Source organism: Tursiops truncatus, chromosome 16 (genome assembly GCF_011762595.2).
Source record: "Tursiops truncatus isolate mTurTru1 chromosome 16, mTurTru1.mat.Y, whole genome shotgun sequence".
Lineage (NCBI taxonomy): Eukaryota > Metazoa > Chordata > Mammalia > Artiodactyla > Delphinidae > Tursiops > Tursiops truncatus.
In genome coordinates this window covers 13,981,730-14,006,300 of record NC_047049.1, presented here as the reverse complement: position 1 = coordinate 14,006,300, position 24,571 = coordinate 13,981,730, and the positions used below count along the sequence as shown (strand labels likewise).

Genomic DNA, 24,571 nt, shown 5'->3' with positions numbered 1-24,571 from the left:
AGGTTATGGTAAAACATTCCAATTAAATGCCAATATGTCTAATATCTCTCCTTAATAATTGTTATTTTTCCTTTTAAGAAAGAAGACATGAGCTCAGTGATAATTATAGGTCTTAGTGATAGCTGGAAACAGAGCACCTTAATTTCTGAGTCCTTAACATAAGGCTTTTGTGAATTCGAGTGATAAATTTGCTTGTGTTATTTTAAAATTCCTTAGTTTGATAAATAATATTTTCTCCATTTTTGGTTTTCAATGCAGGTTTGACTACAGATCAGTGGTAGAAACAGAATCAGAATTTAGGAATTTTGATTCTGAAAGGCATATTACATGAAATACCTAATTGGATTAAACCAAAATTTATCCAGCCTGATATTTGGTCTCAAAGCATTTTTGTAAACATTCATGGTATTGTTCATAATTGCAACTCAGAGCTAGGAATATACTGCAAGCAACCTTTTCTCAATAAGTTCTGATGGACCTAGTATTTGGTAATTTTTCTGTCTCTTAAACATATACTTTCAATTTATGCTGTTGTCAGAGACTGAAGTCCCTTTTTAGTACCAAAAGTATCTTTTTACTACTTTGAAATAGTTCTAATATTTACATATTAGTATCATGATTTAGAAGCAATAAAGTCAGAAGACCTGAATTTTAGTCCTGGGTTTGCCCCTAATTAATTATATAACCTTTCTTAAGGTATTACTTCTCTAGAACTCATTTTATTCTCATTTATATAATATATACTAAATAGCGCGGAAGTATTTTCTTATTCAAAATAAATGGGATAAACTTCATGATCATACTCTTGTTCACCATTGTTACCAGTTTCTATATAATTTTATAGATCAGACCATATGTTTTCTAATTTCTGTCTTCTCAGACAGTAAAATACTAACTGCCCATTCTCCCTTCCCCCAATTTTGAAAGTATTTTCTGAATTCCTTTGGTCATGTAAATTGCACCTTTCTAATCTTTGTTGATGTCTTTCATAAGATAAAGTTGATGAAATCAGCACCAAGTGCTGAAGGTATGGGCAGATGGGCTATGATATTAAATAAATTTAAGATCATATTTTCTGTTTTATTTCAGCTGCTTTCTTTTTAATGCCAGTATTTCTAGGGCTTTTTAGCCATACCATTTCAAAATGTCTTTTAGGCCAACCTTTTGCCTCTGGACTAAACTATTCCTAAGCTCTTTATTATTCAATATCTTCTGGGACAGAGATTTCACAACCTGTCTCTAACCTTGAGGAAGTTCTTAACAGCTAACATAAATCATGCTTTCTGCAATTTCAGTTGAATTTATTTCCTTTTCCTTTTCTCTGTGGAGATGGGAACAGCCCAGATTTGAAGTGATGGTTTCTTATGAGGGCCAGTACTGAATGTAGTGGAAAGATTATTTCCAGTCTGGCATCATTTTTAGCTTTTATATATTAAAGCTTCCTGACTTTCATTTCAATGTTCATGGTCTCAAGAGATGCTATTCTTTACAGCCCAAATGAAATAACAGTTACATATCTAATATTAATGTTTATTTTATCCTTTGCTAGTTAGAACCAAATGAGGTACTAAAATAAAAAATGAGTTCTCAAAACCCATTTGAAGACTTTAGCAGATTTGTGTTTTATTTGGTATAACTATAGTCATGGGACTAGGTTTTTGCCTGTGGTTTTTAGATTTTATCTCATAATTTGATTATTCATGATTTATTCATCCATATCTTTCATGTAAGTGATGAGAATAGAAATTTGTTCTTTAAAACAAGCTGTCTTAAAGCAGATTTCAATGTGTGTCATCAAAAAGCTTTAGTACCTAAGGTACAAAATGTGCTAGGTATTAGAAAGGAAAAAGTAAACATATTCTCTGCCCTTGAGGCGCCTATAGTCTTATTAGGGGAAGAGATTATAAAAACTATAATTATAAAGCATTTATAAAATAATTTAAGATAGAGCATATAAAGTAAGAGGTTTAATGTGAATTTTATTTTGCATTTTAAAGATTAATGTAAAAATTTTATACTATACAGATCTGTTCTATTAACTGAGGTACCCTAAGATGTCTAATTGTTTCATTCTGATTTCTGGTTTTTTTACTTTAAAGATTCAGCAGTTTTCTGAAAAAGCCTTCCTCTTACAGCTTTTGAAAACTCATGAAAATGCCTTAGAAAAACAGTGCAGTGAAATTACAAGCCAAAGGAATATGCTTCTCCAAACGTTTGTAAGTCTCCAGCCACTTAGAAAAATTTATTTCACTAACTCTATCAAAAAGTATTAAAATATACTTAGGTGTACTTTTAGAAAAAATTATCCGTATGCATATTGGCAGATAGTCCTGTTCAGATATGGAAAATTATTAAGTGCTATTTTAAACCAGTTGGTAGAGTAATATAGTTTGAAAGAATTTTATTGGCAGCATGCCGTATAGAAATTATTTGCAATTGTAATAAGCATAAAAGAAATAGTGAAATTGATTTGAATTGCTCAGGCTTCAAGACCTTGGTTTTAATGCTTTTGAAAGGCAGAGAGGTTCACACTTTAGGCATATTAATGGATGTGGGTGAAAAGATAGATTTTGTTTATCTTTTTATCATAAGTCAGAGCCAACAGACTCAGTAGTTTTAAATGATAAGGACAGTTTAGGAATATGATTTGTAACTAACTGACATTTTGAAAAAAATGCATTTTAACATATTAAAAATATATATCTAAAGTCAGAATCAACCACCAAATGGTTATGAATGACATGGCCAGTTTCCAAATGTAGCTTATAATTAGTTACATTTCTTAGAAAAAAAATAGGAAAATGTAGTTATGTTTAGGTTCTACCATTGTCAAAAAGTTTAGGTACTAGCATTGTTTAAAGTTTTTGTAAATTCTTATTTCTACTCCATATTGACATTGCATGAAATGTAGCTATTATTTAGAACTGAATTTGAAATGAATATATAATTTTACCTTTATTGTCTAAATTTTAAAAGGTTTTCTTGGATTTCCTTTTTTGTTTTTCTTTTTTATCCTGTAAGACAGTAATTCCTTTGCGTGTAGATTTTCATTTTCAACTTTGGTCATTTAATTATTTTACCACCCATTTTGCAATGAAAAAATGGCATACATGGCTGTAAGTTTAATTCACAAACAAACGCAAACATAATGATGGGTGGTAGAATTTCTACCTCAATAATTGTCCTAAAACATTAAGGGTAAATCTTTCACATGAATATAGTTGGTTGTTACTATGTAATAACTTCAGTTTTTTAATTAATATTGCTGGAGTAGTAAAGCATTTTAATCCCAGGAAGTATAATTTTCTGTTTTGTTGTTAATATTTCCAAATGATTGCATTTTAAATCACTAAGGAAAAATATTGTTGCAATTAACACCTATATTTGTTCCTTTGTTTCCATTTTTCAGGAAGCTACAAAGAGAAAAGTGACAGAGGAGGAAGAAAAATTTATTAAGGAAATTACAGACTTCAATAATGAGTATGAAATAACAAAGAAACGAGAGCTTTTGATGAAAGAAAATGTCAAGATTCAAATATCTGACTTAGAAAACGAGGCAAACATTCTGAAAATGGGTATGAATACATAGTACCACCTCATTTATCTAATATTATTGAAAGTAACTTATTTTGAATTAATGGTTTTTCCAGAAATCTAACTTTTTCATAAGTAAATTGGGTTATTGCATAGCTATTCTTTTGCTTTTATCTTAATGGTATGTATCTTTTATTGTGAGCAGTCTCAAATTCTTTAGAAGTAGATGTGACATGAGCATTGGTCATTTATTTAGCAATCAAATCTGTTTACTATTTGTTGTGTGTTAGCTACTCTTTTAGGTCCTGGAGATGTAAAACTAAAAAGTGAAGGGATCAAATCCATAAGCAAATGTTTATAGTAAAATGTGATAGAAGCTATAATAAGGGTAATACTGTTGCTGTGATCCTCATTTTACCATCAACCCAGTTTAAACTAGGAAACACGGTTACACAGCGAGGTGGGGAGAATTTCATTTCAGAAACAGTAGTATGCAGGTTATTGCAGTTTGTGATAAGATCCTGAACTAAAGAAGTTACCAAAGAGAGGAGACAATGAATTAAAGAGATGTTTAGGAAGAATGATAGGGCTGTATCACTGATTAATGTAAACAGATATATAGAAAGTCAAGCATGAATCACAGTTTTCAAACTTAAGAGATTGGGTAGAATATGGTACCAGGAGGAAGAGCAGAGGTGGAAGTGAACTATAGCCTTTTCTGGACAAAAAGATTAAGTTTTATTTCAGGTAGTTTTAGTTAGAGATGTCTATGGGATAAATAGGTGGAAATGCCCAGGTAGCAGGTGGAAATTTGGTCGTGAAGCTGATAAGAGAGATCACAGCTAGAGTATTGGGTTTGGGAATACAGAGGAGTTGGTGACATAATTCAAAGGGAACATGTAGAGGGAACATAGAGGAGGACCAAAGACCAAAGGCAGAAACTGGGAAAGCATAGCATTTAAGGAAAGGAGGAGAAGAAGAATGAGACAGAGATGTCAAAGAAGGCAAGGGGAGAACCAGCAGAGAGTAGTATGTGATTTGGGGCAAGATGCTTAAGTTTTCTTTGCCTCAGTTTCCTCATCTGTAAAGACGGAGGATAATAATAATAACCTTAACAAGGTTGTTGTGAGGATTCAATGAAATAATATTTAAGTACATAGAATGCTACCGGGAACATAATTAAATCCTTAAAAATATAGGGATTATAGTTTTTAATTAGTTTAATTTTATAGATGAAGGAAATGAGGTTCTCAGAGATAAATTGCTTTGGGTAGAGATTGTAGGACAGAAGTTCTTAACTATAGGCACACATCTGGGAATTTTTAAAAAATATATTAAATGCTTGAGTCTCATGTCAGATTTACTGAATCAGGATATGGAACATAATTTTTTTAGTCCCTTAGATAATATTCATGTTTGCTGCTATTTAATGATCACAGGTGTAGAACACAAGTTTAAATAGGTATTAACCTTAGGAGATACTCTAAAACTACCTTTCTTTAAAAGGTCATGGATATGACCACTTCTATTCACGATAGTATTGGAAATTCTGACCAGATCATTTAGGCAGAAAAAAGAAACAAAAGACATGCAAATTGGAAAGGAAGAAGTAAAATTATCTCTGTTCCCAGATGGCATAATCTTATACGTAGACCACCTAACAATTCCACAAAAAAAACAAAACAAACAAACTAGCAAAACAAACAGCTTAAGCTAATAAATACAGCAAAGTTGCAAATTAGTTGCATTTCTATGTACTAGCAAAGAGCAGTCTTTCAAGATTCCACTTATAATAGCATCAAAAGGAATAAAGTACTTAGAAAAAAAATAACCAAGGAGATTAAAGACTTGTACACTGAGAACTATAAAACATTACTCAAAGAAATTAGAGAAGACCTAAATAAATGGAAAGATATCCCATGTTCATTGGTTGGAAAACTTAATATTGCTACTATGGTATTATTATCCAAAATAATCTATAGATTCAATGCAATCTCTGTCAAAATCCCAACAGCATTTTTTTCATGAATAGAAAAACCCATCCTAAAATTTGTATGGAATCCCAAAGGATCCCAAATGGCCAAAACAAGAGCAAAGTTGGAGGACTCAAAATTCTTGATTTCAAAATTTAGTAAAATGCTGTGGTAATCAAAACAGTGTGATACTAGAATAAAGACAGACATATAGAACAATGGAATAGAATAGAGAGCTCAAATATAAACCCTTGTGTCAAATGATTTTTGATAAGGGTGCCAAGACCATTCAATGGGAAAGGACCATCTTTTCAACAAATGCTGCTGGGAAGACTGGATACCACATGCAAAGGAATGAAGTTGGGCCCTTACCTTACACTATGTATGAAAATTAACTAAAAATGGATCAAAGTCATAAACTTAAAAAAATAGTGAAGCTCTTAGAAGAAAACATATGGGAAACACCTCATGACATTGCATTTGGTGATGATTTCTTGGATACTGAAAACACAGACAATAAAAGAAAAAATAGATATACTGTACTTGGTCAAAATTAAAATCTTTTGTACGTCAAAGGACACTATCAAGAGAGTAAAAACACAACCCACAGAATGAGAGAAAATATTTTCAAATCATATCTTTGATAAGGGATTAATACCCAGAATATTAAAAAAAAAAACCCATAACTCAACACTAAAAAAACCGAACCAAACCAAAAAAAACCCAGTTAAAAAATGGGCAAAGGATTTGAATAGACCATTTTTCCAAAGAAATGTCCAGTAAGCTCATGAAAAGATGTTCAACCTAAATAGTCATTAGGGAAATGGAAATCAAAACCACAATGAGATATTGCTTAACACCCATTTAGGATGGCTGTTATTTTAAAAAAAGTCAAAATCTCCACAACGTGATATTCACACTGTTCAGGATGCAATCCAAAATTCCTTGACCTGTGAAGTATCAGTGAAACATGCCCTAATGTCAAAAGAAAATAATGAGATGCCAGAACCACAGTGATCTAGATATTGGAGTTAAAAACTTGATAGCAGCTTTATTAACTATGCTCAATGAGTTAAGAAAAATGCACTTGTAATAGATGAAAAGGTAGGTAATCTCAGCAGAAAAATATAAAATGTAAAAAAGAATCGAATGAACATTTTAGAACTGAAAAATACAATATCTGAAATTAAAATGTCACTTAATAGCAGAATGGAGCTGACAGAGGAGCCAATGAACATGAAGCTGGATTAATAGAAATTGCCCAATCTGAAGAAGAGAGAAAAAATTGAAACATAAAATAGAAACTCAGGGACCTGTGGGACAATTTCGAAAGGTCTAACATGCAAATAATTAGAGTTTCTGAAGGAGAGAGGAGACAGAGTGGGGCAGAAAATATATTTGAAGAAATCATGGCAGAAAATGTCTTAAATTTGCTGAAAAATATTAATTCATAGATTCAAGAAGCTCAGCAAATCCAAACAAGATAAATTCAAAGAAATTCATGCCTAGGGACATAATAATAGTGAAATTGTTGAAAAGCCAAAGATAAAAAAATCTTGAAAACAGGGAACAATTAATCAAATGACCATGTACTTGTCACTAGAAACCATGAAGTCAAGAAGATAGTGGAATAATGAAAGTGTTGAAAGAAAAGTAAATCTCTATATCCAGTGAAAAATCCTTCAAAAGGTAAAATAAAGACATTTTCAAGTAAAGGAAAATTAAGAGAATTCTTTGCCACCATGACTGAACAACCATGACTGAACAACAAGAAATGTTAAAGGAAGCTCTCCAAGTAGAAGTAAAAATGACACCAGAGACAAACTCATATCTTAATTAAAATAATCAGAAATGGCAAATAAAATACAAGTACCTATGTTTTCTCTTAATTTTAAAAAATACATATGATTTCTTAAAGCAAAAAATATATTGTCTTGTGGAGTTTATAACGAATGTAGAGGCAATTTGTATACATGTATGTCATATGCATATATGACAACTATAACATAAAGAAATGGAAAGGGGGCCTGGTAAGTGTATCTGTACAGTTCTGTATAACATTCAGAAAACCAGGAATAGAAGGGAACTCCTCTATAAAAATGACAGAGAAAAAAGGTCCTTGATGCCACAAATAATGTAGGAGCCCCCTATTTTCTGTTCTTTCTTTCAGAGATATGAATTTATTTTAACAGATTTGCTTTCCTGGTGCTTGATACTGTTGGTTCTTTATGCTTTCAAAATGTCTCTAGGGTTTCCATATTAAATTTAATCTCCATAATGGCAGGTACTTCGTTTTGTTTAATGCTCTATCTCGAACAGTATAAATTAGATAATTATAAATTGATGACTGCTTCAAAAGGAGAAGTACAAACTGATATGAGAACATGTAAGGGAACCTAACCTGGACTAGGTAGTTAAGGAAGGACTACCTGAGCAAGTGACTTTCAGACTGAGATCTGAAGTGTCATAGGGATTAGCTAAATGAGAGGTTTGGGTCTAGATGTCAGATAGTTAGATATTTAACTTAAGAGCTCAGAGAGAGGTTTGGGCTAGAGCTATTAAATTTGGGGAATCACCCAGGGAGAATGTATTGAAAGAAAATACTAGAACTCTGAGTAACACCATGACTTTCAAGAAGAAGAAAGCCAGCAGAGTGTGAGAAAGAGTTTCGAGAAACTTAGGCACATTCAAGAAAGGATACATTGGTCTGTGAAGTTGGGATCACCTAGGGGAGAGAGTATTTGAGGTTGTATTTGAGAATATTTGGCAAAGCTGCCAAACTGTCAACCATAAGGACTAAGAAGCAGCAGTTGGATGTCCCTGGTGATCTTTAGGAAAAGCAACAGATTGAGATAATTAGAGAAGAAGGGCAGAAGCCGGGTTGTAATGAGTTGAGCAGTGAGGAAGAGGAATTTGTGACCATGAGCATAGATAAGTCTTCGAAGAAGTTTCTCTGCAGATAAGATAGAAAGTCCAGTAACCCAGGAGGATGTGAGGTCAGGAGAGGGATTTTAGTGGGAAAGTGGGATTGTCCTTTTTTCATTTTTCTTTTTTGAAATGGGAGATATTTGAACATATTTAAATATTGATGGATTGGAGCTAGTAGGGAGGTAGAGTTGAAAATTACAGAAAAGCTAAATTCCCAGTGAAGATGGGTAACAGTACACAGGTAGTGGGACTGGTGGTGATTCAAGAAGAAAACAAAATAAAATAAAAATAAAAGTTAAGAAACAACCTACATGAACAACGACAAGGGCCTCTAATAATCTGAGTATGTTATCTGTACTTTTATGAATGTATTTGTGTGGTAAAAATCTACTAATGAAATTGCTAAATCAAAGGGAAATATTAAGAGACTTAATACTAAATTACACTCCTTATAGCACTGAATTAATTTTCTTACCAACTGCATAGGAAAGTGCCTGTTTTCCTAAATTATTATCTCCTACCATTACCAATCTGGGCATTATCAATGACTTTAATCTTTGCCAATCTGACAAGTCAAGATGTTATTTTCATTGTTGGTTTAATTAGCATTTCTTTGATTATTCACTATGTTGAATTTATCTGAATTTATTGACCATTTATATTTTTCTTTTTCTGTGAACAATCTGTTAATATTCTTTGTTCATCTTTATGTATTTTTATTCTTACTGATTTATATGAGCTTTTTGTAAATTAATGAAGTTAGCCCTGTGTCATGTGTTATAAATTTGTGTCCTAGTTTATTGTTTACCTTTGACTATACTTGTAGTATGTATGTATGTGTCTCTGTGTGTGTCTGCATATGTCTGAATGCCATATAGAAAGTTTAAACTTTTGCAGTCATCTTCATCAATCTTTTCCATTACGGCTTCTGGATTTTTGTCTCCATCTTAGAAAGAGTTTTACTGTTAATCATGACACCAGATTGAAACTTTCTTTCTTTCTTCTCCTTCTCTCTCTCTCCCCTCTTTTTTCTTTCCCTCCCTACCCTCTCCCTTTTGAGATGATCATATATGCTTTTCCCACTTTAATCTATTAACATAGTGAACTTTGTTAATAAATATCCTATTATTAACCTTACTTAGCTGTGGTCTCTAATGTTTTCTTTAAGATTTTTGCATCAGTATTTATGAGTGAGATTAATCTTTTTGTGTGTGTTATATTGACTTAACAGAAAGAATGTAAAAGCTTTCTTCTTTCTTCAGCTGGAAAAAATGTAAATACTAGAATTATCAACTCCTTCAAGGTTCAAAAGAATTCACCTGTGAAACTGTTTCTGGTGACTATTTCTCCCTGTTGGTGCTGGTGGAGAAAGGAGTTACTCAAATTTTAAGCATACTAGAGCCATTTTCTTCTCAGAGCAGTTTTAGTTTCCATTTGTCTTCTGTACCGTCAGTGGTTGCTCTTCCATTCCCTTTTCTAATTTGTACCACCATATCTGTTATTTCCTGATACTTGATTTTTCTCTTCTCTCTTCCTTCTTCTGCTGGCTGTCCCCTCTGACCTTTCCCATTGAGCTTTTAGACCATAACTATGGTTAGTCAGCCAGTTACATTGGGTTTTGAATAATCTTCATCTTCATCTCTCCATAGCTATTTTATTATTTTCTGCTACTTAGAGTTTTCTTTCCACTGTCTGATATCTTCCTTGATTTATTAGTTTTTAACTTCAGATGTGGATGCTATTCTTACCCCTTGAAGTTGCCAAAATATTAACACCCATATATTTTTAGAAGGAATTACTAGTTCTGGACTATTACTGTGAGCCTCTTAATTTAGTTACATTATGTTTTAAAATATCATGATAAACATAGCAAACCAAGTTCCTCAACTTGTTTTGCCAGCCCTACACAACCTAGTGGTTCTCCACCTTCTAGGGATACGTTATGTGTATGCGTGTGTGTGTGTGCACACACGTGCATGTGTATGTGTTATAATATTACATAGATGTCCTGGGAAGGCCTCACTGATGAGGTGTGTTTTGAATAAAGCCTGAAAGAAGTAAGAGAATGAGCCAAATGAATATCTAGGGGAAGAGCATTTCAGACAGCAGGCTAGCTGATATAAAGCCTACAAAGGGAGATTGTACCTAATCTGATTTTGAGGGAAAACAAAGAGCCTAATGTTGTTGTTGTTGTTTTAAATTTATTTATTTTTTATTTATTTATTTTTGGCTACATTGGGTCTTCATTGCTGCGTGCAGGCTTTCTCTAGTTGCAGTGAGCAGGGGCTACTCTTCGTTGCAGTGCGTAGGCTTCTCATTGCGGTGGCTTCTCTTGTTGCAGAGCACAGGCTCTAGGTGCGCAGGCTTCAGTAGTTGTGGCTTGAGGGCTCTAGAGCGCAGGCTCAGGAGTTGTGGTGCATGGACTTAGTTGCTCTGCGGCATGTGGGATCTTCCCGGACCAGGGCTTGAACCTGAGTCCCTTGCATTGGCAGGTGGATTCTTAACTACTGCGCCACCAGAGAAGTCCCAAGAGCCTAATGTCTTTAGAGTAGAAGGAGAGGTCGTGAGGTCAGAGAGGTGACAAGATACAGCCACTATGGAAAACAGTACGGGGGTTCCTTAAAAAACTAAAAATAGGACTACCATATGACCCAGCAATCGCACTACTGGACATATACCCTGAGAAAACCATAATTCAAAAAGACACATGTACCCCAGTGTTCATTGCAGCACTATTTACAATAGCCAGGACATGGAAGCAACCTAAGTGTCCATTGACAGATGAATGGATAAAGAAGATGTGGTACATATATATACAGTGGAATATTACTCAGCCATTAAAAGGAATGAAGTTGGGTCATTTGTAGAGTTGTGGATGGACCTAGAGAGTGTCACACATAGTGAAGTAAGTTGGAAAGAGAAAAACAAATATCTTATGTTAATGCATATATATGGAATCTATAAAAATGGTATAGATGATCTTATTTGCATAGCAGAAATAGAGACAAATGTATGAATACCAAGGGGGAAAGGGGGAGTGGGAGGAATTGGGAGATTGGGATTGACACATAAACACTATTGATACTGTGTATAAAATAGACAAATAATGAGAACATACTGTATAGCACAAGGAACTCTGCTTAATGCACTGTGGTGACCTAAATGGGAAGGGAATCCAAAAAAGAGGGGATATATGTATAGCTGATTCATTTTGCTGTACAGTAGAAACTAACACAACATTGTAAAGCAACTATACTCCAATAAAAATTAATTTAAAAATAAGAACTCAGATCGTTTAAAACCTGTGGGCCATTCAGAAAACTTTGGCTTCTACTCAAGTGAGATCAGAAGTCATTGGAGAATTTTGAGCACAGGAGTGAAGGGTCTCACATATGTTAATAGGATTTCTTTGGCCTCAGTTGAAAATGCACTTAATGGAGGTAAAAACAGAAACAGAAACCTAGGGGAAAGTGGCAGTAATCCAGATCAGAGATAATGATGGCTTAGTTTAAGACTGTAAGCAATTGAAATGGTGAGAGGTGTTTGGATTCTGGATAAATTTTGAAGATGGACAAGTAGGATTTCATGATGGATTAGATGTGGGGTGTGAGAGAAAGAGAGGCATTAACAGTTGACTCCAAGTTTTTTTGGCCTGAGCAACTAGAAGCATTGGTATTTGGTATTCAATATATATTTGTGAAATTAGTAAATGTTTATTTATTTTGAACATCTGATAATTCATAGATAAAAGGGTCCATCACTTTTGGCTTCAAAATAATGACTATAATGATTGTCACAACATTTTTCTCAAAATGTCCCCCTTATTTCTTTCTTTCAGTTCGTGAATCGGTTTTTCTTGGATGTTAGATAAGAGGAAGCATATGACACACCTTGCTTGCTAGTATTCTTTAAAGATAGGCAATGTATGTGCAGTTATATGAGAAAGACAACTCACATGTCAAACGATGGGAATGAATTTTCATTGTCTTACTTTGGTTTAATATTCATAGCCATAAAACCTAGCTTGATTAGAACTTCTTGGATTTTAAGCAGTGGAAGGAAGTAAAAAGTTATCACCACATCAGTTTACCTCAATAAAGCTATAAAATAAAAGTAATAACAAAATTAAAATGAGGCAGTAGAGGACTTCCCTGGTGGCGCAGTGTTTGAGAGTCCGCCTGCTGATGCGGGGGACACGGGTTCGTTCCCCGGTCCGGGAAGATCCCACATGCCGCAGAGCGGCTGGGCCCGTGAGCCATGGCCCCTGAGCCTGCGCGTCCGGAACCTGTGCTCCGCAACGGGAGAGGCCACAACAGTGAGAGGCCCGCGTACCGCAAAAAAAAAAAAAAAAAAAAAAAAAGAGGCAGTAGAAAAGTGGGAAAAAAGTTATTACCACAAACATTGTGTTTATTCTTTCTGTTGTGTAAGTGTCATAGGAATTGATGCACTTGTCTTATTTTTTGGGAGGGAAGAAACGGTCTTGGAACCATGCCTTCTCCATTTAGCCTAGAGAGTTAGGACTAAGAAAAATAATACATTCTCTACCTCAAGAATGTTTAAGTCCAAAATTTCTCTATCACTCTTGGCCAAGTTTTACAAAGATATTTTAAATCATAAATCATATCATAGAATGTCTGATAAATCAGTTAATAATGAATAAAATATAGTTTCACTTTTTAAATCTCTTAAAGATTGTAATGGTATCCTGGAATACTTAATTATTATCATGTAGTTATGTTTATATTTTAAATATTCATTTATTAAAGGAGCAGAAGCATAAATGTGAGTTTATTAATTTTTTTCAAAGAACTGTTCATTTTAAATTAATTGACAAAAACATGGATAATAAAAATTTTTAATTCAATTATATGATTTATTTGAGTTCAGTTCAGCACACTCTCTTGAGCACATGCTATGTGTTCTGTATATATATGACAAGCACTGTACAAGAATTGGAGTTTAAAGATAAATGAAAGCTCCTGTTTTTTTTTTTTTTTTTGCGGTACGCGGGCCTCTCACTGTCGTGGCCTCTCCCGTTGCGGAGCACAGGCTCCGGACACACAGGCTCAGCGGCCATGGCTCACAGGCCTAGCTGCTCCGCGGCATGTGGGATCTTCCCGGACGGGGGAACGAACCCGTGTCCCCTGCATCAGCAGGCGGACTCTCAACCCCTGCGCCACAGGGAAGCCCGAAAGCTCCTGTTTTTAAGGAGCTTATGGTCTACTATGGGAGATAGACAAGTAAAAGGATAATTTAAATAGTATGTGGAGAACTTTCACTTATAATCAGGAAGGAGCACAACACAAACAGCTAGAACTGAAGAAAATATATTAAAAACTATTTTTACATATTGAGGAAAAGAGACTGTTCAAGACTATGATTACTGAGAGAAGGGAAACACATGAGGTATGATTACCCTAGCTTTTTACCTGGATGCAATTCTTTGACAGCAGGACTGAGAGGGGGAACTTAAGCAAAGCAGAGTGGTCTGATTGAGTTGAGGATACAAAGATTGGAGTTCAGGGAGGCTGAGTTAGCTGAAATTTTCGGGACAATGTACTTGAGAGGAAAGAACTACACAGACAAAAACCTCCTGAAATCTTCATAGAGGTTGCTTTGAGCCTTTGGCTATATATTACTCTGTGCATACGTACAGGAAAACCACTAGGCTGAGTGAAGAAAAACTGCTGAGGAGTCATAAGGTCGACAATTCTAAGAGCTCACACAGGACTGGGAGACATTCATGTTCCATCCTGTCAGAATAGAAAGATCTCATTAAACAGAAGAGTCCTGCCTTAATAGCAAGATTAAATTAGCCTTAGACTTAAGGCTCTTCTGGACACACTCTTTTAAAAAAAATCTTAAAAGCAAGGTTTGGACCTAATCATGTTACCTAACTGCCTGCTAAATAACAAGCATCAGCATGCTTTAAAGGAAGAGATCAAAATTCAAACATTCAAGAAAATAGTGAACACAATGTCTAGTATCCAATCAAAAATCACTATACATGTGAAAAAGCCAATTATAACTCATAGCAAGGAGGAAATAAGGTCAATAGAAACATCTCTAGAAATCATAGAGATAATGCAATTAGCAGAGAAAGACTTTTTAAATTGTTCTTATAAATATACTCAAGACCATGAATATAATGAAGAGAAAAAAGAGATAAAAATAATCAAAGATTCAGAAAAATCATTTGACAATATTCAACACCCTTCCATGGTTTTAAAAAAAAATTCAATACAGTAGACATTGAAGGGACCATTCTCAACCTGATAAAGTGTATCTATGAAAAACCCATGGTGAATGCTATTAATGATGAAAGAATGAAAATTCCTCACCTAAGATTGGGAAAATACAAATATCCACTCCTACTACTTCTGTTCAACATTTTGCTAGAGATTTTAGCCTGGGCAATCAGGCAAGAAAAAGAAATAAAAGACATCTAGGCTGGAAAGGAAGAAGTAAAACTATCTCTATTTGAAGATAACATGATCTTGTGTATAGAAATCCTAAGGAACCCACCGGAAAACTATTTGAGCTAATAAACAAGTTCAAGGTTGGAGGATATTAGATTAATATATACAAATCAATTATATTTCTATATACTAACATGAACAATTTGTAAGTTGAATTAAAGAACATTCAATTTACAATCAAAAAGTAAAATACTTAGGAATACACTTAAAAAAAGTTCAAGACTACAAAAATCATTGTTGAAGGAAATTAAAGAAGACCTAAATAAATGGAAAGTCATCCCAAGTTGATGGATTGGAAGATCTAATATTGTTAAGATGGCAATACTCCTAAATGTGATCTACAGATTCAATACAACCCCTATCAAATATTCTAGCTGGCTTTTTGCAATCTGACCCTAAAATTCATAGAAATGCAAAGGACCAATAAGAGTCAAAACAAACTTGAAAAAGAACAGAATTGGAAGACTCACACTTCTGATTTCAAACTTAGAACAGAGCTGCTGTAATCAAGACAGTGAGGTGCTGGTATGAGTATGGGCATATAGATCAAGGGGATATAATTGAGAATCCAAAAATAAACCCATACATTTATGGTCACTTGATTTTTACACATATGCCAAGACCATTTGCAAAAGAATAGTCTTTTTAAATAAAGGTGCTAGGATAACTGGATATCCCCATGCAAAAGAATGAATGTGGACATCTACCTCATACTGTACACAAAAACTAAATCAAAACAGATCACAGGAAAAAAAAAAAAAAAAAACCAGATCACAGACCTAAATGTAAGAGCTAAAAATATAAAACTCTTAGAATAAAACACAGTTGTAAATCTTCATAACTTAGGATTAGGAAATGGTTTTCTAGGTATTCACAAGCAACAAAAGAATAGATAAATTGGACTTCATCAAAATTAAAACTCGAGTTTCAAAGGACACTATCAAAAAAGTGAAAAGACAACCCACAGAATTGTAGAAAATATTGGCAAATCATGTATCTAATAAGGGACTAGCATCCAGAATATATAAAGAACTCTTACAACTAAACAGTAAAAAGAAAAATAACCCAGTTTTTTTAATGGACAAAGTATTTAAAAAGGCATTTATCCAAAAAAGGCATACAAATAGCCACACATGAAAGACGTTCAAAATAATTAGGAAAATGCAAATCAAAACCACAATGAGATGCCACTAGCCTGGCTATAATAAACGAGTAGATAAGAGTGTTGGATAGGCTGTGGAGAAATTGGAAACCTCATACATTGCTGGTAGAAATGTACAATTATACAACTACTTTGGAAAACAGTTTGACAGTTTCTCAAAATGTTACACCTAGAGTTACCCTATGACCCACAATTCCACTCCCTGGTATTTCAAGATAATTGAAACCATATGTCCACGTAAGAACTTGTACAGGAATGTTCATAGCAGCATTGTTCATGGTTACCAAAAAGTGAGTAGAGTTTTCTAACTTCATTGGGAAGCTCGTTTTACTTAGTAATATGACACTATTTTGAATTCTCATTCAGCAGTCTAACCTTCAACTAACTTGTTCTTTTGTATCCAGTTGTTGCTTAAATAATCCTGGTCAGTTTATTAAGAAACAGTTCCTATGTGGCCAAGGGAAGCTGTTGGGACTGAAAATTGACCATATACTGCTTAAATTTTTACCACACAAGAAGAACTTAATCATTCCTGACATACATAAAGCAAAACTTAAAATAGTTAAAATATGTTTTTTGGTTTTTGTCTATTTGTTTCTAGAAATGAAGTCAGCGGAACATGATAGTGGCCAGTTAAATGAACTTCAAAAACAAAAGAGTGAATTGATACAAGAATTATTTACTTTGCAGAGAGAGCTTAAAGGTATTACCTTTATGAGTTAGTTTATTTTGCTGATGAATATTGTTATATATCTACCTACTATAGGGTAGTATTATCCTTTCAAAATGTATTCACCTATTGGGATGTAGTGCTGCTATTGATGTAAAGAATGAATAGGTAAAGCACTGAACTGATCAGTGTTAGATCTGGTATTTTTAATGTCACAAACTTTGTTAAGATCTTTTTTGTGTGTGCCTTTAATTGCTATATTAAAGTAGAAAAATAAAAATCACTAGTACATATATTTTACATGAAGCACCAAAATTGAGTATTGTTCTTATGAATGCATAAAGATAACCTTTATGTTTAATTTTTTAAAGATTGTAAGAATTTTCTTAAATTGTTTAGGTTTTGAAGATAAAAAAAAGGAAGCCGTTTGTACTACCAAGTACCTAGAGGCAGAAAAAATAAAAATCAGTGAAAAGCCTCAAAATGATGCTGAATGCTTAAGGTAAGAATTGCCTATTATACTTTGGTATAAAATCTGATAATTTTCCAAGTTGTCAAGTAGATTGCAGCATAAAACTAAACACACAGTTGCTTTTTTTTTTAAAGTTTGTTTAAGAAATTATTTCCTTCTATGTGTATTCTGAAACATACTAATAAGCAAACACTTTACTGGCTAGAAAGTGCTACACATAAGTTTCACGATGCATCAGGTTGATAAGGTTGAAATCAATTTTATCTTTTCATATACCTCATGGTCTCAGAGTTATTCATATCCTAACAGATTAAGATATAGTATTGTTTCCACAACTCTCTTTTTTATTATCCCTAACTTTCTGGAGTGAAATTATTTTTGGTCCTTCTAGATTTCAGGGGAAAAAACCACAGTCTACTGTTTTACTTGAAATCTGTCACTCTGGTTTGGGACCTAAAGATTGAAAATGTATTTTCTGTACGGAATATTTAGATTTTTTTAATGCATTTGGATAATGAAAGAATGGCTGAGGTTTGAAATGACATAATTATATACCAAAGGAGGACCCCCCCCCCCAGTTTATTAATTTCACTGTTATTTATTAATAATTCAGTGTTATATTTGCTGGCTTAATTTTAAAGAACTTTCTACATTTAATGTAAGAAACAGAAACCTCATTGCCAGATCTACAAAGAGGCAAATGAAGACTTCTTTCACATAAATCATATAGGAAATAAGTCCACTAGAGCTGAACAAATGCTTCATATTAGCAGTGTATTGCCTTAGGCCATAATTTTAGTAGATTGTGAGAAAATATCTGCAATTTAATTTTATGTTAAGTTTTATAAGCATGAAATATCAATCTCTTGGGTGCTATGTTTGATGCAGAATGAGTTTCTGTAGTGACAGTCTGCTCATTGATTTTTTTTACACTTTTAAAAATGGTAATGCCCACTGGTATCATTATAGTTAGTAGTAAAGGGGCTTCCAATATGAACTCCAGTTTTGTTTATCACTCAATCATAAAAATTTGCCCTGGATTAAAATTAAGCACACAAAGTTTGTTAGACAGAGCTTTTCCTTCACAGATGGTGACAAAGGAAATTTGGATAGAAAGAAACATCAATCAATATACCTAGTCCGTTCTTTGCATCTTAGCAGTTATTGAATGAAATGCCAATATTTATCAATTCCCACTTTAAATTCTTTAATATGTGTAGCTTAGTTTCCCTTCTGGTATGTTCCATAAAAGTTATTTCAAGTGTGAAGAGCAGAGTCAAAATACTAAGTGTAAAGATTTTTGAAAAGAGGGCCATCAGTCTTATAATTAGCGCAATAACAAGGAGCTAATGATGGCAAAAAATGATATGACATTTACTGAACATCATTAAGGCCAAACTTAAGTTGGTTTAATCCCTAACTTTTGGAATAGAATAATCTTTTTCATCTGTGTGTTCAAATGTATACTGAATTCTATAGTAATTGCCTTTATCTTAAATTTTCAAGTTTAACTACTCTTGGTATAGATGCTATTTTTAAGCAGGGTTTCTCAGCCTTGGCACTGTTGAGATTTTGGGTCAGGATATTCTTTGTTGTGGGAGAGCTGTCCTATGCAGGATAAGATGTTTATCAGCATTCCTGGCCTCTACCAACCAGATGCCAGTAGCGCCACCCACCCCCAGTTGTGACAAACCAACAATGACTCCAGATATTGCTCAGTGCCCCCTGGGCAGAGACGGCTGGGCAAAATTGTCCCCAGTTCAGAACCAGTTTTATTTTAAAGTTATTAAAATTGTACTTCTACTTTTATTAAACTTTAACCAGTAAGAAAGCAATTACTGGGTTACAAAAAGTTACAAAAAATTAATTACAAAAAATTAAAACTTCATCTCTATGAACTTATTGTTTCTACTTTTTGTAATTAGAAAATTTTGATGCATATTTTATTCTGTCTATATTATTGAAATTCTTTTGTAATGATTATGTTTTTATAAAGTTAATCTGTCAGGTCCAGGTTGCTTGTTGGACTCTAACTTAATGCCATCCATTAATGGAGAGAACTAGTACTTTATTTTTTTAACACCTTTATTAGAGTATAACTGCTTTACAATGGTGTGTTAGTTTCTGCTTTATAACAAAGTGAATCAGCTATACATATACATATATCACCATATCTCCTCCCTCTTACATCTCCCTCCCACACTCTCTGTCCCACTCCTCTAGGTGGTCACAGAGCACGGAGCTGATTTCCCTGTGCTATGCGGCTGCTTCCCACTAGCTATCTGTTTTACATCTTAGAACCAGTACTTTATATTCACAACAGTTTAATGGTCTCTGCTTTAAGTAATCTTCCCCTATTTATAAATTACAAGATGTTTGTTTATTTGAAAGATTCTAATGTGAAGAGTGTGGGCTCATTAATTAACACATGTTAAAGCAACTAACTTATAGAATATTGCTATGATTAATACCTAAACCAGAGGTTGTGTTAATTTCTAAGAAGCGTCCCTGAGGGTTGTATAACATACCAAGCTAGTTTTTTCATGTAGTCCAGGGAGGACAGAAATCTCAGGGTCTCGAGAGGCAGAAAGCATAGAGGTTAAGATTACAAACACCTTTGAATCCCACCTCTGCTATTTACTAGGTTAGTGACCTTGGACAAGCAATTTAACTTGTCTATGCCTCATTCTCTACATCTATAAAATGAGGTTAATAATGGCCCTACCTCACAAGACTATAGCAAAAATTAAATGTCTTAATATATATAAAGCCCTTACAACAGTGCTTGGTACACAGTAAATGCTCTATAATTATTAGACATAATTATAATTGTATAATTACTTATGATTTCATTTTTATTTCATATTATCCATGTGAATTTCATGCCTTTCAGGCTTCTTTCTCATTTTTTTCTCCTGCCTGTCCTTTAAGTGCAGAGGCTCCCTAAAGGTTAGTCATTGATTGTTTTCTTACTTTGTACTCTCCATGGGCTATCTCATCTGGTCTAAAGTTTTAGTTATCATCCATAGATAATTTCCAAATCTTTGTCAGTAATGCCTCCTTCCTAAGCTCCAGTTCTGAATTCCCAAGAATTTAATATAAACGTAGAAATAGATCTGAAGTGATGCTGTCCTGATTAAACAAACAAAAACATAATCTGTGCTATCTCCCTGCATTTCTATCACATACTCTATTCTACTAGCACATCAGAATACTATTTGTGGAATTCCAAATATGCCACAGGACTTCACACCTCTGTATCTTTCTCTTTTTTCTCTATTAGTTAAAAATCTGATTTAGTCTTCAAGGCCTAGCTCACATGTAATTTTTCCTGAGTAAACCCAAAATGTAGCAGGCATGTTTGATGTGTTCAGAAATCTCATCATTCTCACCCTACCCCCGTCCATCACCAAGTTTTGTTGCTTTTACCTCCAAAATATTTCTTGAATCCTTCCACTTCTCTCTCCATGGCTACCATCCTAGTTCTAGCCACTACTCTCTCTCACCTGGATCACAGTAACAATCTCTCTCTGCTTTCCTGTCATCCACTCTTGCAACCTTCATTGCATTATAAATTGAATCGTGTCAGCCCCCTTATTAAAATCATCAGTGGCTTCATAATGAACATAATAAAACCGAAAGTCCAAGACTCGTCACAATATGGTATATGACCACCTCCCTGATGTTATTTTCAACCATGGTCCCCTTCTCACTCTGCTCCTTAAAGCACTCCGAGCTTTCTTCCACCTAAGACCTTTATCTATGCCTTGCTTTCCCTCAAGTTATCTGTTTGCCCCTGGCCTGCTTGTCTCCTACCTGGTGGGACATGCCCTATCCTTTAGATCTCAGTTGAAATACTTCCTCAGAGAAGGATCCCTGTGATCTAAATTTTATAACCTGTTGTTTTTCCTAATAACACACTGTGTTTTTTCCTTGATGGCACAGATTCCATTTTGTAATTACATATTTATGTGCTTCATTTTATTTATGTCTATGTCATCATGTGCTCAGTTAGGGGAACGATCTTGTCTACTTTGTTTACCATTGTATACTCATGGTCTAATACTTGGTACAGAGGTTGGCATATAGTAGGTATTGAATAAATAAATGAAGGAATAAACATAATAAATTATGAAAGCGTTCCTCTACTGTTCCTTTCTCTGTGTCCATAGAGAATATGTTTATAATTCTGTCATATCATTGATCATATTCTATGATATTTATGTGTATCAGTCTCTCCCACTTAACTGGGAACTCCCTCTACTTCTTCTTCATTTTTCTATCAGTGTCTGAATCTAACATAGTCCAGGGTACTTAGTGTTTAATAAATATTTGTTCCAGTGATTGAGTCTACATATTTTATTTTTACTGCAAAGAAGATAAAAGTTCCTCATCTTTTTTCAGTGTTATTTGCAAAGACATGGTATATATTAACCCCTGAGATAGCCCCATGGAATTCTTCTTTCCACTCCTGGTTTTTTTCTTCCATGAAGAAAAAGCTTTACTGGTTTAACCCGCCTTGTTGTCCCCCCCAGAACTCCTTCTTTCTTATTCTATGGTGGAGAGGAGTGATTCAGTCTGATTGGTGAGTTTGGAAGGATAAACCGAAGCCCAGCTTTCTTTTCCTTATCTCTCTGGAGTATGGCCTGCCTCAGAGTGTATATTCCACTCTGCTCCTCTATCCCTTAAGTTTTACAGTGATAGGACTCCATGAAAGAAAGCTTGTGGCATCCAATTCTGTCTCTAATGGTGTGAGTTACATTAGTCTAATTCTGGGGTTCAGTGTTAGTAAATCCTTTGCATGCAGATATAAGCCACATTCTCCAGTCACTGCTATATTAGTAGCAAACTTGACATCTTGACCTTCCTTATTTCTCAGATGGGCAGAATTCAGGTAGGCAAGAATAGCAGTATATACTGGACCACTTCAAACTCCCAACACCTATTATTTTTTATTATTACTCAACACCAGGGTCACCAAAATACAGTTCTTCATCATGACTTTTTATTTACTGCAATAGTAACATACCAGACAACTTGAAACATTTCAGGCATTTTTTTACCTACAACACTTCTTCTTAGAATGGTTTTACACTTTTTATAACCAATGTTTATGCTTGTTTAATACAGCAGGAAGTTTGTTTCAGAAATGAAGCTACAAAGTCAGTAGCATGGGATTTTCTTTCTGAACATTTGTGAACAACATGTTTGCAATGGAAACAGCACAAAAGTTAATATACACCTGCTACTGAGAGACTCTAAATGCATTTATATGAAGTAGTAAATCAGTGCTGTTGCCTCTTCAGTGAAAAGGTCATCCAGTTAAGTTAGTCATAGATGTCACATTAATGGTGTTTTATTAGCTAGTAAAATTCTGGGGGAAAAAAAGACAGAAGTTCCCCTTCCTCTTACCCCATCCTTTTAATTTCTCCTTTTTAAGATTTTCTATGGATTCATGCATTTCTTTTTTATTTCATGTGTTATAATACATTATTGTCACTATTTTTGATGCTCAAATTGTCCCAGATTTGGCTGGAGGCAGTCACTTGAACTAAATTTTTGTGTCTTTTGACATTTTCCCATCAGTTTTTGGTCACTTTCCTTCCTTCTTGTGCAACAGAATATTCTAGGCTCATCTTGTATATTATAATACCTACCTCAGCCCTGGGACCAGTTATTTCAAGGAGTCCTGGTATCTTTTAGTTGGTACTGGTTTTAGAAACTAAAATTAGCATGCTAGATGTGCTCGTTACTACTGGGTGTCATTGCTTCTGAATACTTTAAACGGACAGAAATAAAAATACCATTTTTTTAAATCATGATTTTTTTTTATACTGATCCCTTCCATTCACATCCAAAATGACAGGTTTTTTTTTTCCTCTTCCCTCCATTTTCTATGTATATCTTCTTTCTTCTAGTGAAAACTCTGGTTCTTAACAACATCAATGTAATTATCCATTTCTTACAATCTTGTAAAATAATTTTAGAATTACTAGCAGTGTACCTTCACTAACAATAAAAGTAGTAAATAAAATTTAAGATTCCTTTATAATTCTTATTGCCTTACAACATATCCCACTGAGGGTTATAGACTACTATGTTTGAAAATTACTTGAATTAATTCTTTTTTTTTTAATCTGTGATTATAAATTTGAAAAACAGGTTTATTTGTTTCTGTTTGTGTTTAACTCAACTGTTATTTTGTGTTAAACTTTATGGTCTTTTCCTCAACTTTATTTATTTAATTTTATTTGTCAAATATGTAAATAATCATCAAGATTCAAAAGTCAGAAGTATATAAAAAAGATATACCCAGATGAGTTTCATTTCCTTCCATATCTATTCCACCCCATTTTCACTCATGCTGTAGGTGACCATTTTCACTAGTTACTGGTTTATCCTTTCTGTGTTTCTTTTCATCTTTATCTTCATTCTTTTTATACTGTATAATACTCCATTATATGGATGTGCTATAGTTTATTCGGCGAGTCGCAGAAGAATGGACACAGGTTGTTGACAATATTTTGTGATTACAAATAATAATGCAACAATAACTTTGTGCATATGTTGTTTTTTTTACAGGGTGTATTACTGATGTGGAATGGCAAAGTCAAGAGGAAAATATAAATGTAGTTTTGTTATATACTGCCAAATTCTCCTCCTTTGAAGTTTAACCATTTTAAATTCCCCCATCAATGTCTGAGTACAGCTGTTTATCCACAACCTTATGAAGAAAGTGTGTTATCAAGTTTTTGGAGTTTTACCAATCTGATAGATGAGAAATTATATACCTGTGTAGTAAATTTTCAAGTCTTTATTATGAGTGAAATTGACCATATTTTTATCACGAGTAATATTAAGCACTTTTCAAATGTTTAGGGATGATTTTTATACTTTTTTCTGTGAAGTGACTGTTTATGACTTTCCCCCATTTTTTAATCAGAGTTTTGGTCTTTTTTCCCCTTGATTATAAAGTCCCTTTACATATTAGAGAGATTACACTTTTATCTGTGATGTATGTGGCAAGTATTTTCTCTCAGATTGTCATCTTTTGACTTTACTCATGTGTTTTGCTATGCAATTTTTTAAATGTAATTGAATTGAGTACTCATTTATATTTTGAGCCATAGTGAGAAAGTTCTTGGCCACAACCAGCTTATAAAGGAATTTCCCTATTCTTTCACTTTGTCCTTAGATAGTTTCATTTTTTACACTTAAATCTTTGATCCAGTTAGAGTATATTTTGGTGTATGCTATGAGATACAGAGCCAATTTTAGCTTTGACAATCCATCTATAGCCACATAGCACATAGCTATCCGGTTTTTCTAACACAGCTTATTAAAAAGTCAGTC

The 24,571-nt window shown here is 33.9% G+C and overlaps 1 protein-coding gene across 4 annotated transcripts in view; it reads left to right on the top strand.

Annotated features, from left to right (window-relative positions):
- CCDC172 (coiled-coil domain containing 172) overlaps positions 1-24,571 on the top strand; it is a 64,484-nt gene that overhangs the window by 15,502 nt on the left and 24,411 nt on the right. For 3 of the 4 annotated variants that reach the window (XR_012326889.1, XR_012326888.1, XM_004325025.4), the window contains exons 3-6: positions 2,100-2,216; positions 3,410-3,575; positions 16,678-16,779; positions 17,146-17,248. Coding sequence is in view for 2 of the 4 variants with exons in the window: in XM_004325025.4 (XP_004325073.2) it covers positions 2,100-2,216; positions 3,410-3,575; positions 16,678-16,779; positions 17,146-17,248 (488 nt within the window). In the remaining 2 variants the exon portion in view is untranslated. Of the gene's footprint in view, positions 1-2,099; positions 2,217-3,409; positions 3,576-16,677; positions 16,780-17,145; positions 17,249-23,800; positions 24,007-24,571 lie in introns of those variants that run through there. The other variant, XM_073793920.1, reaches the window with a different exon arrangement.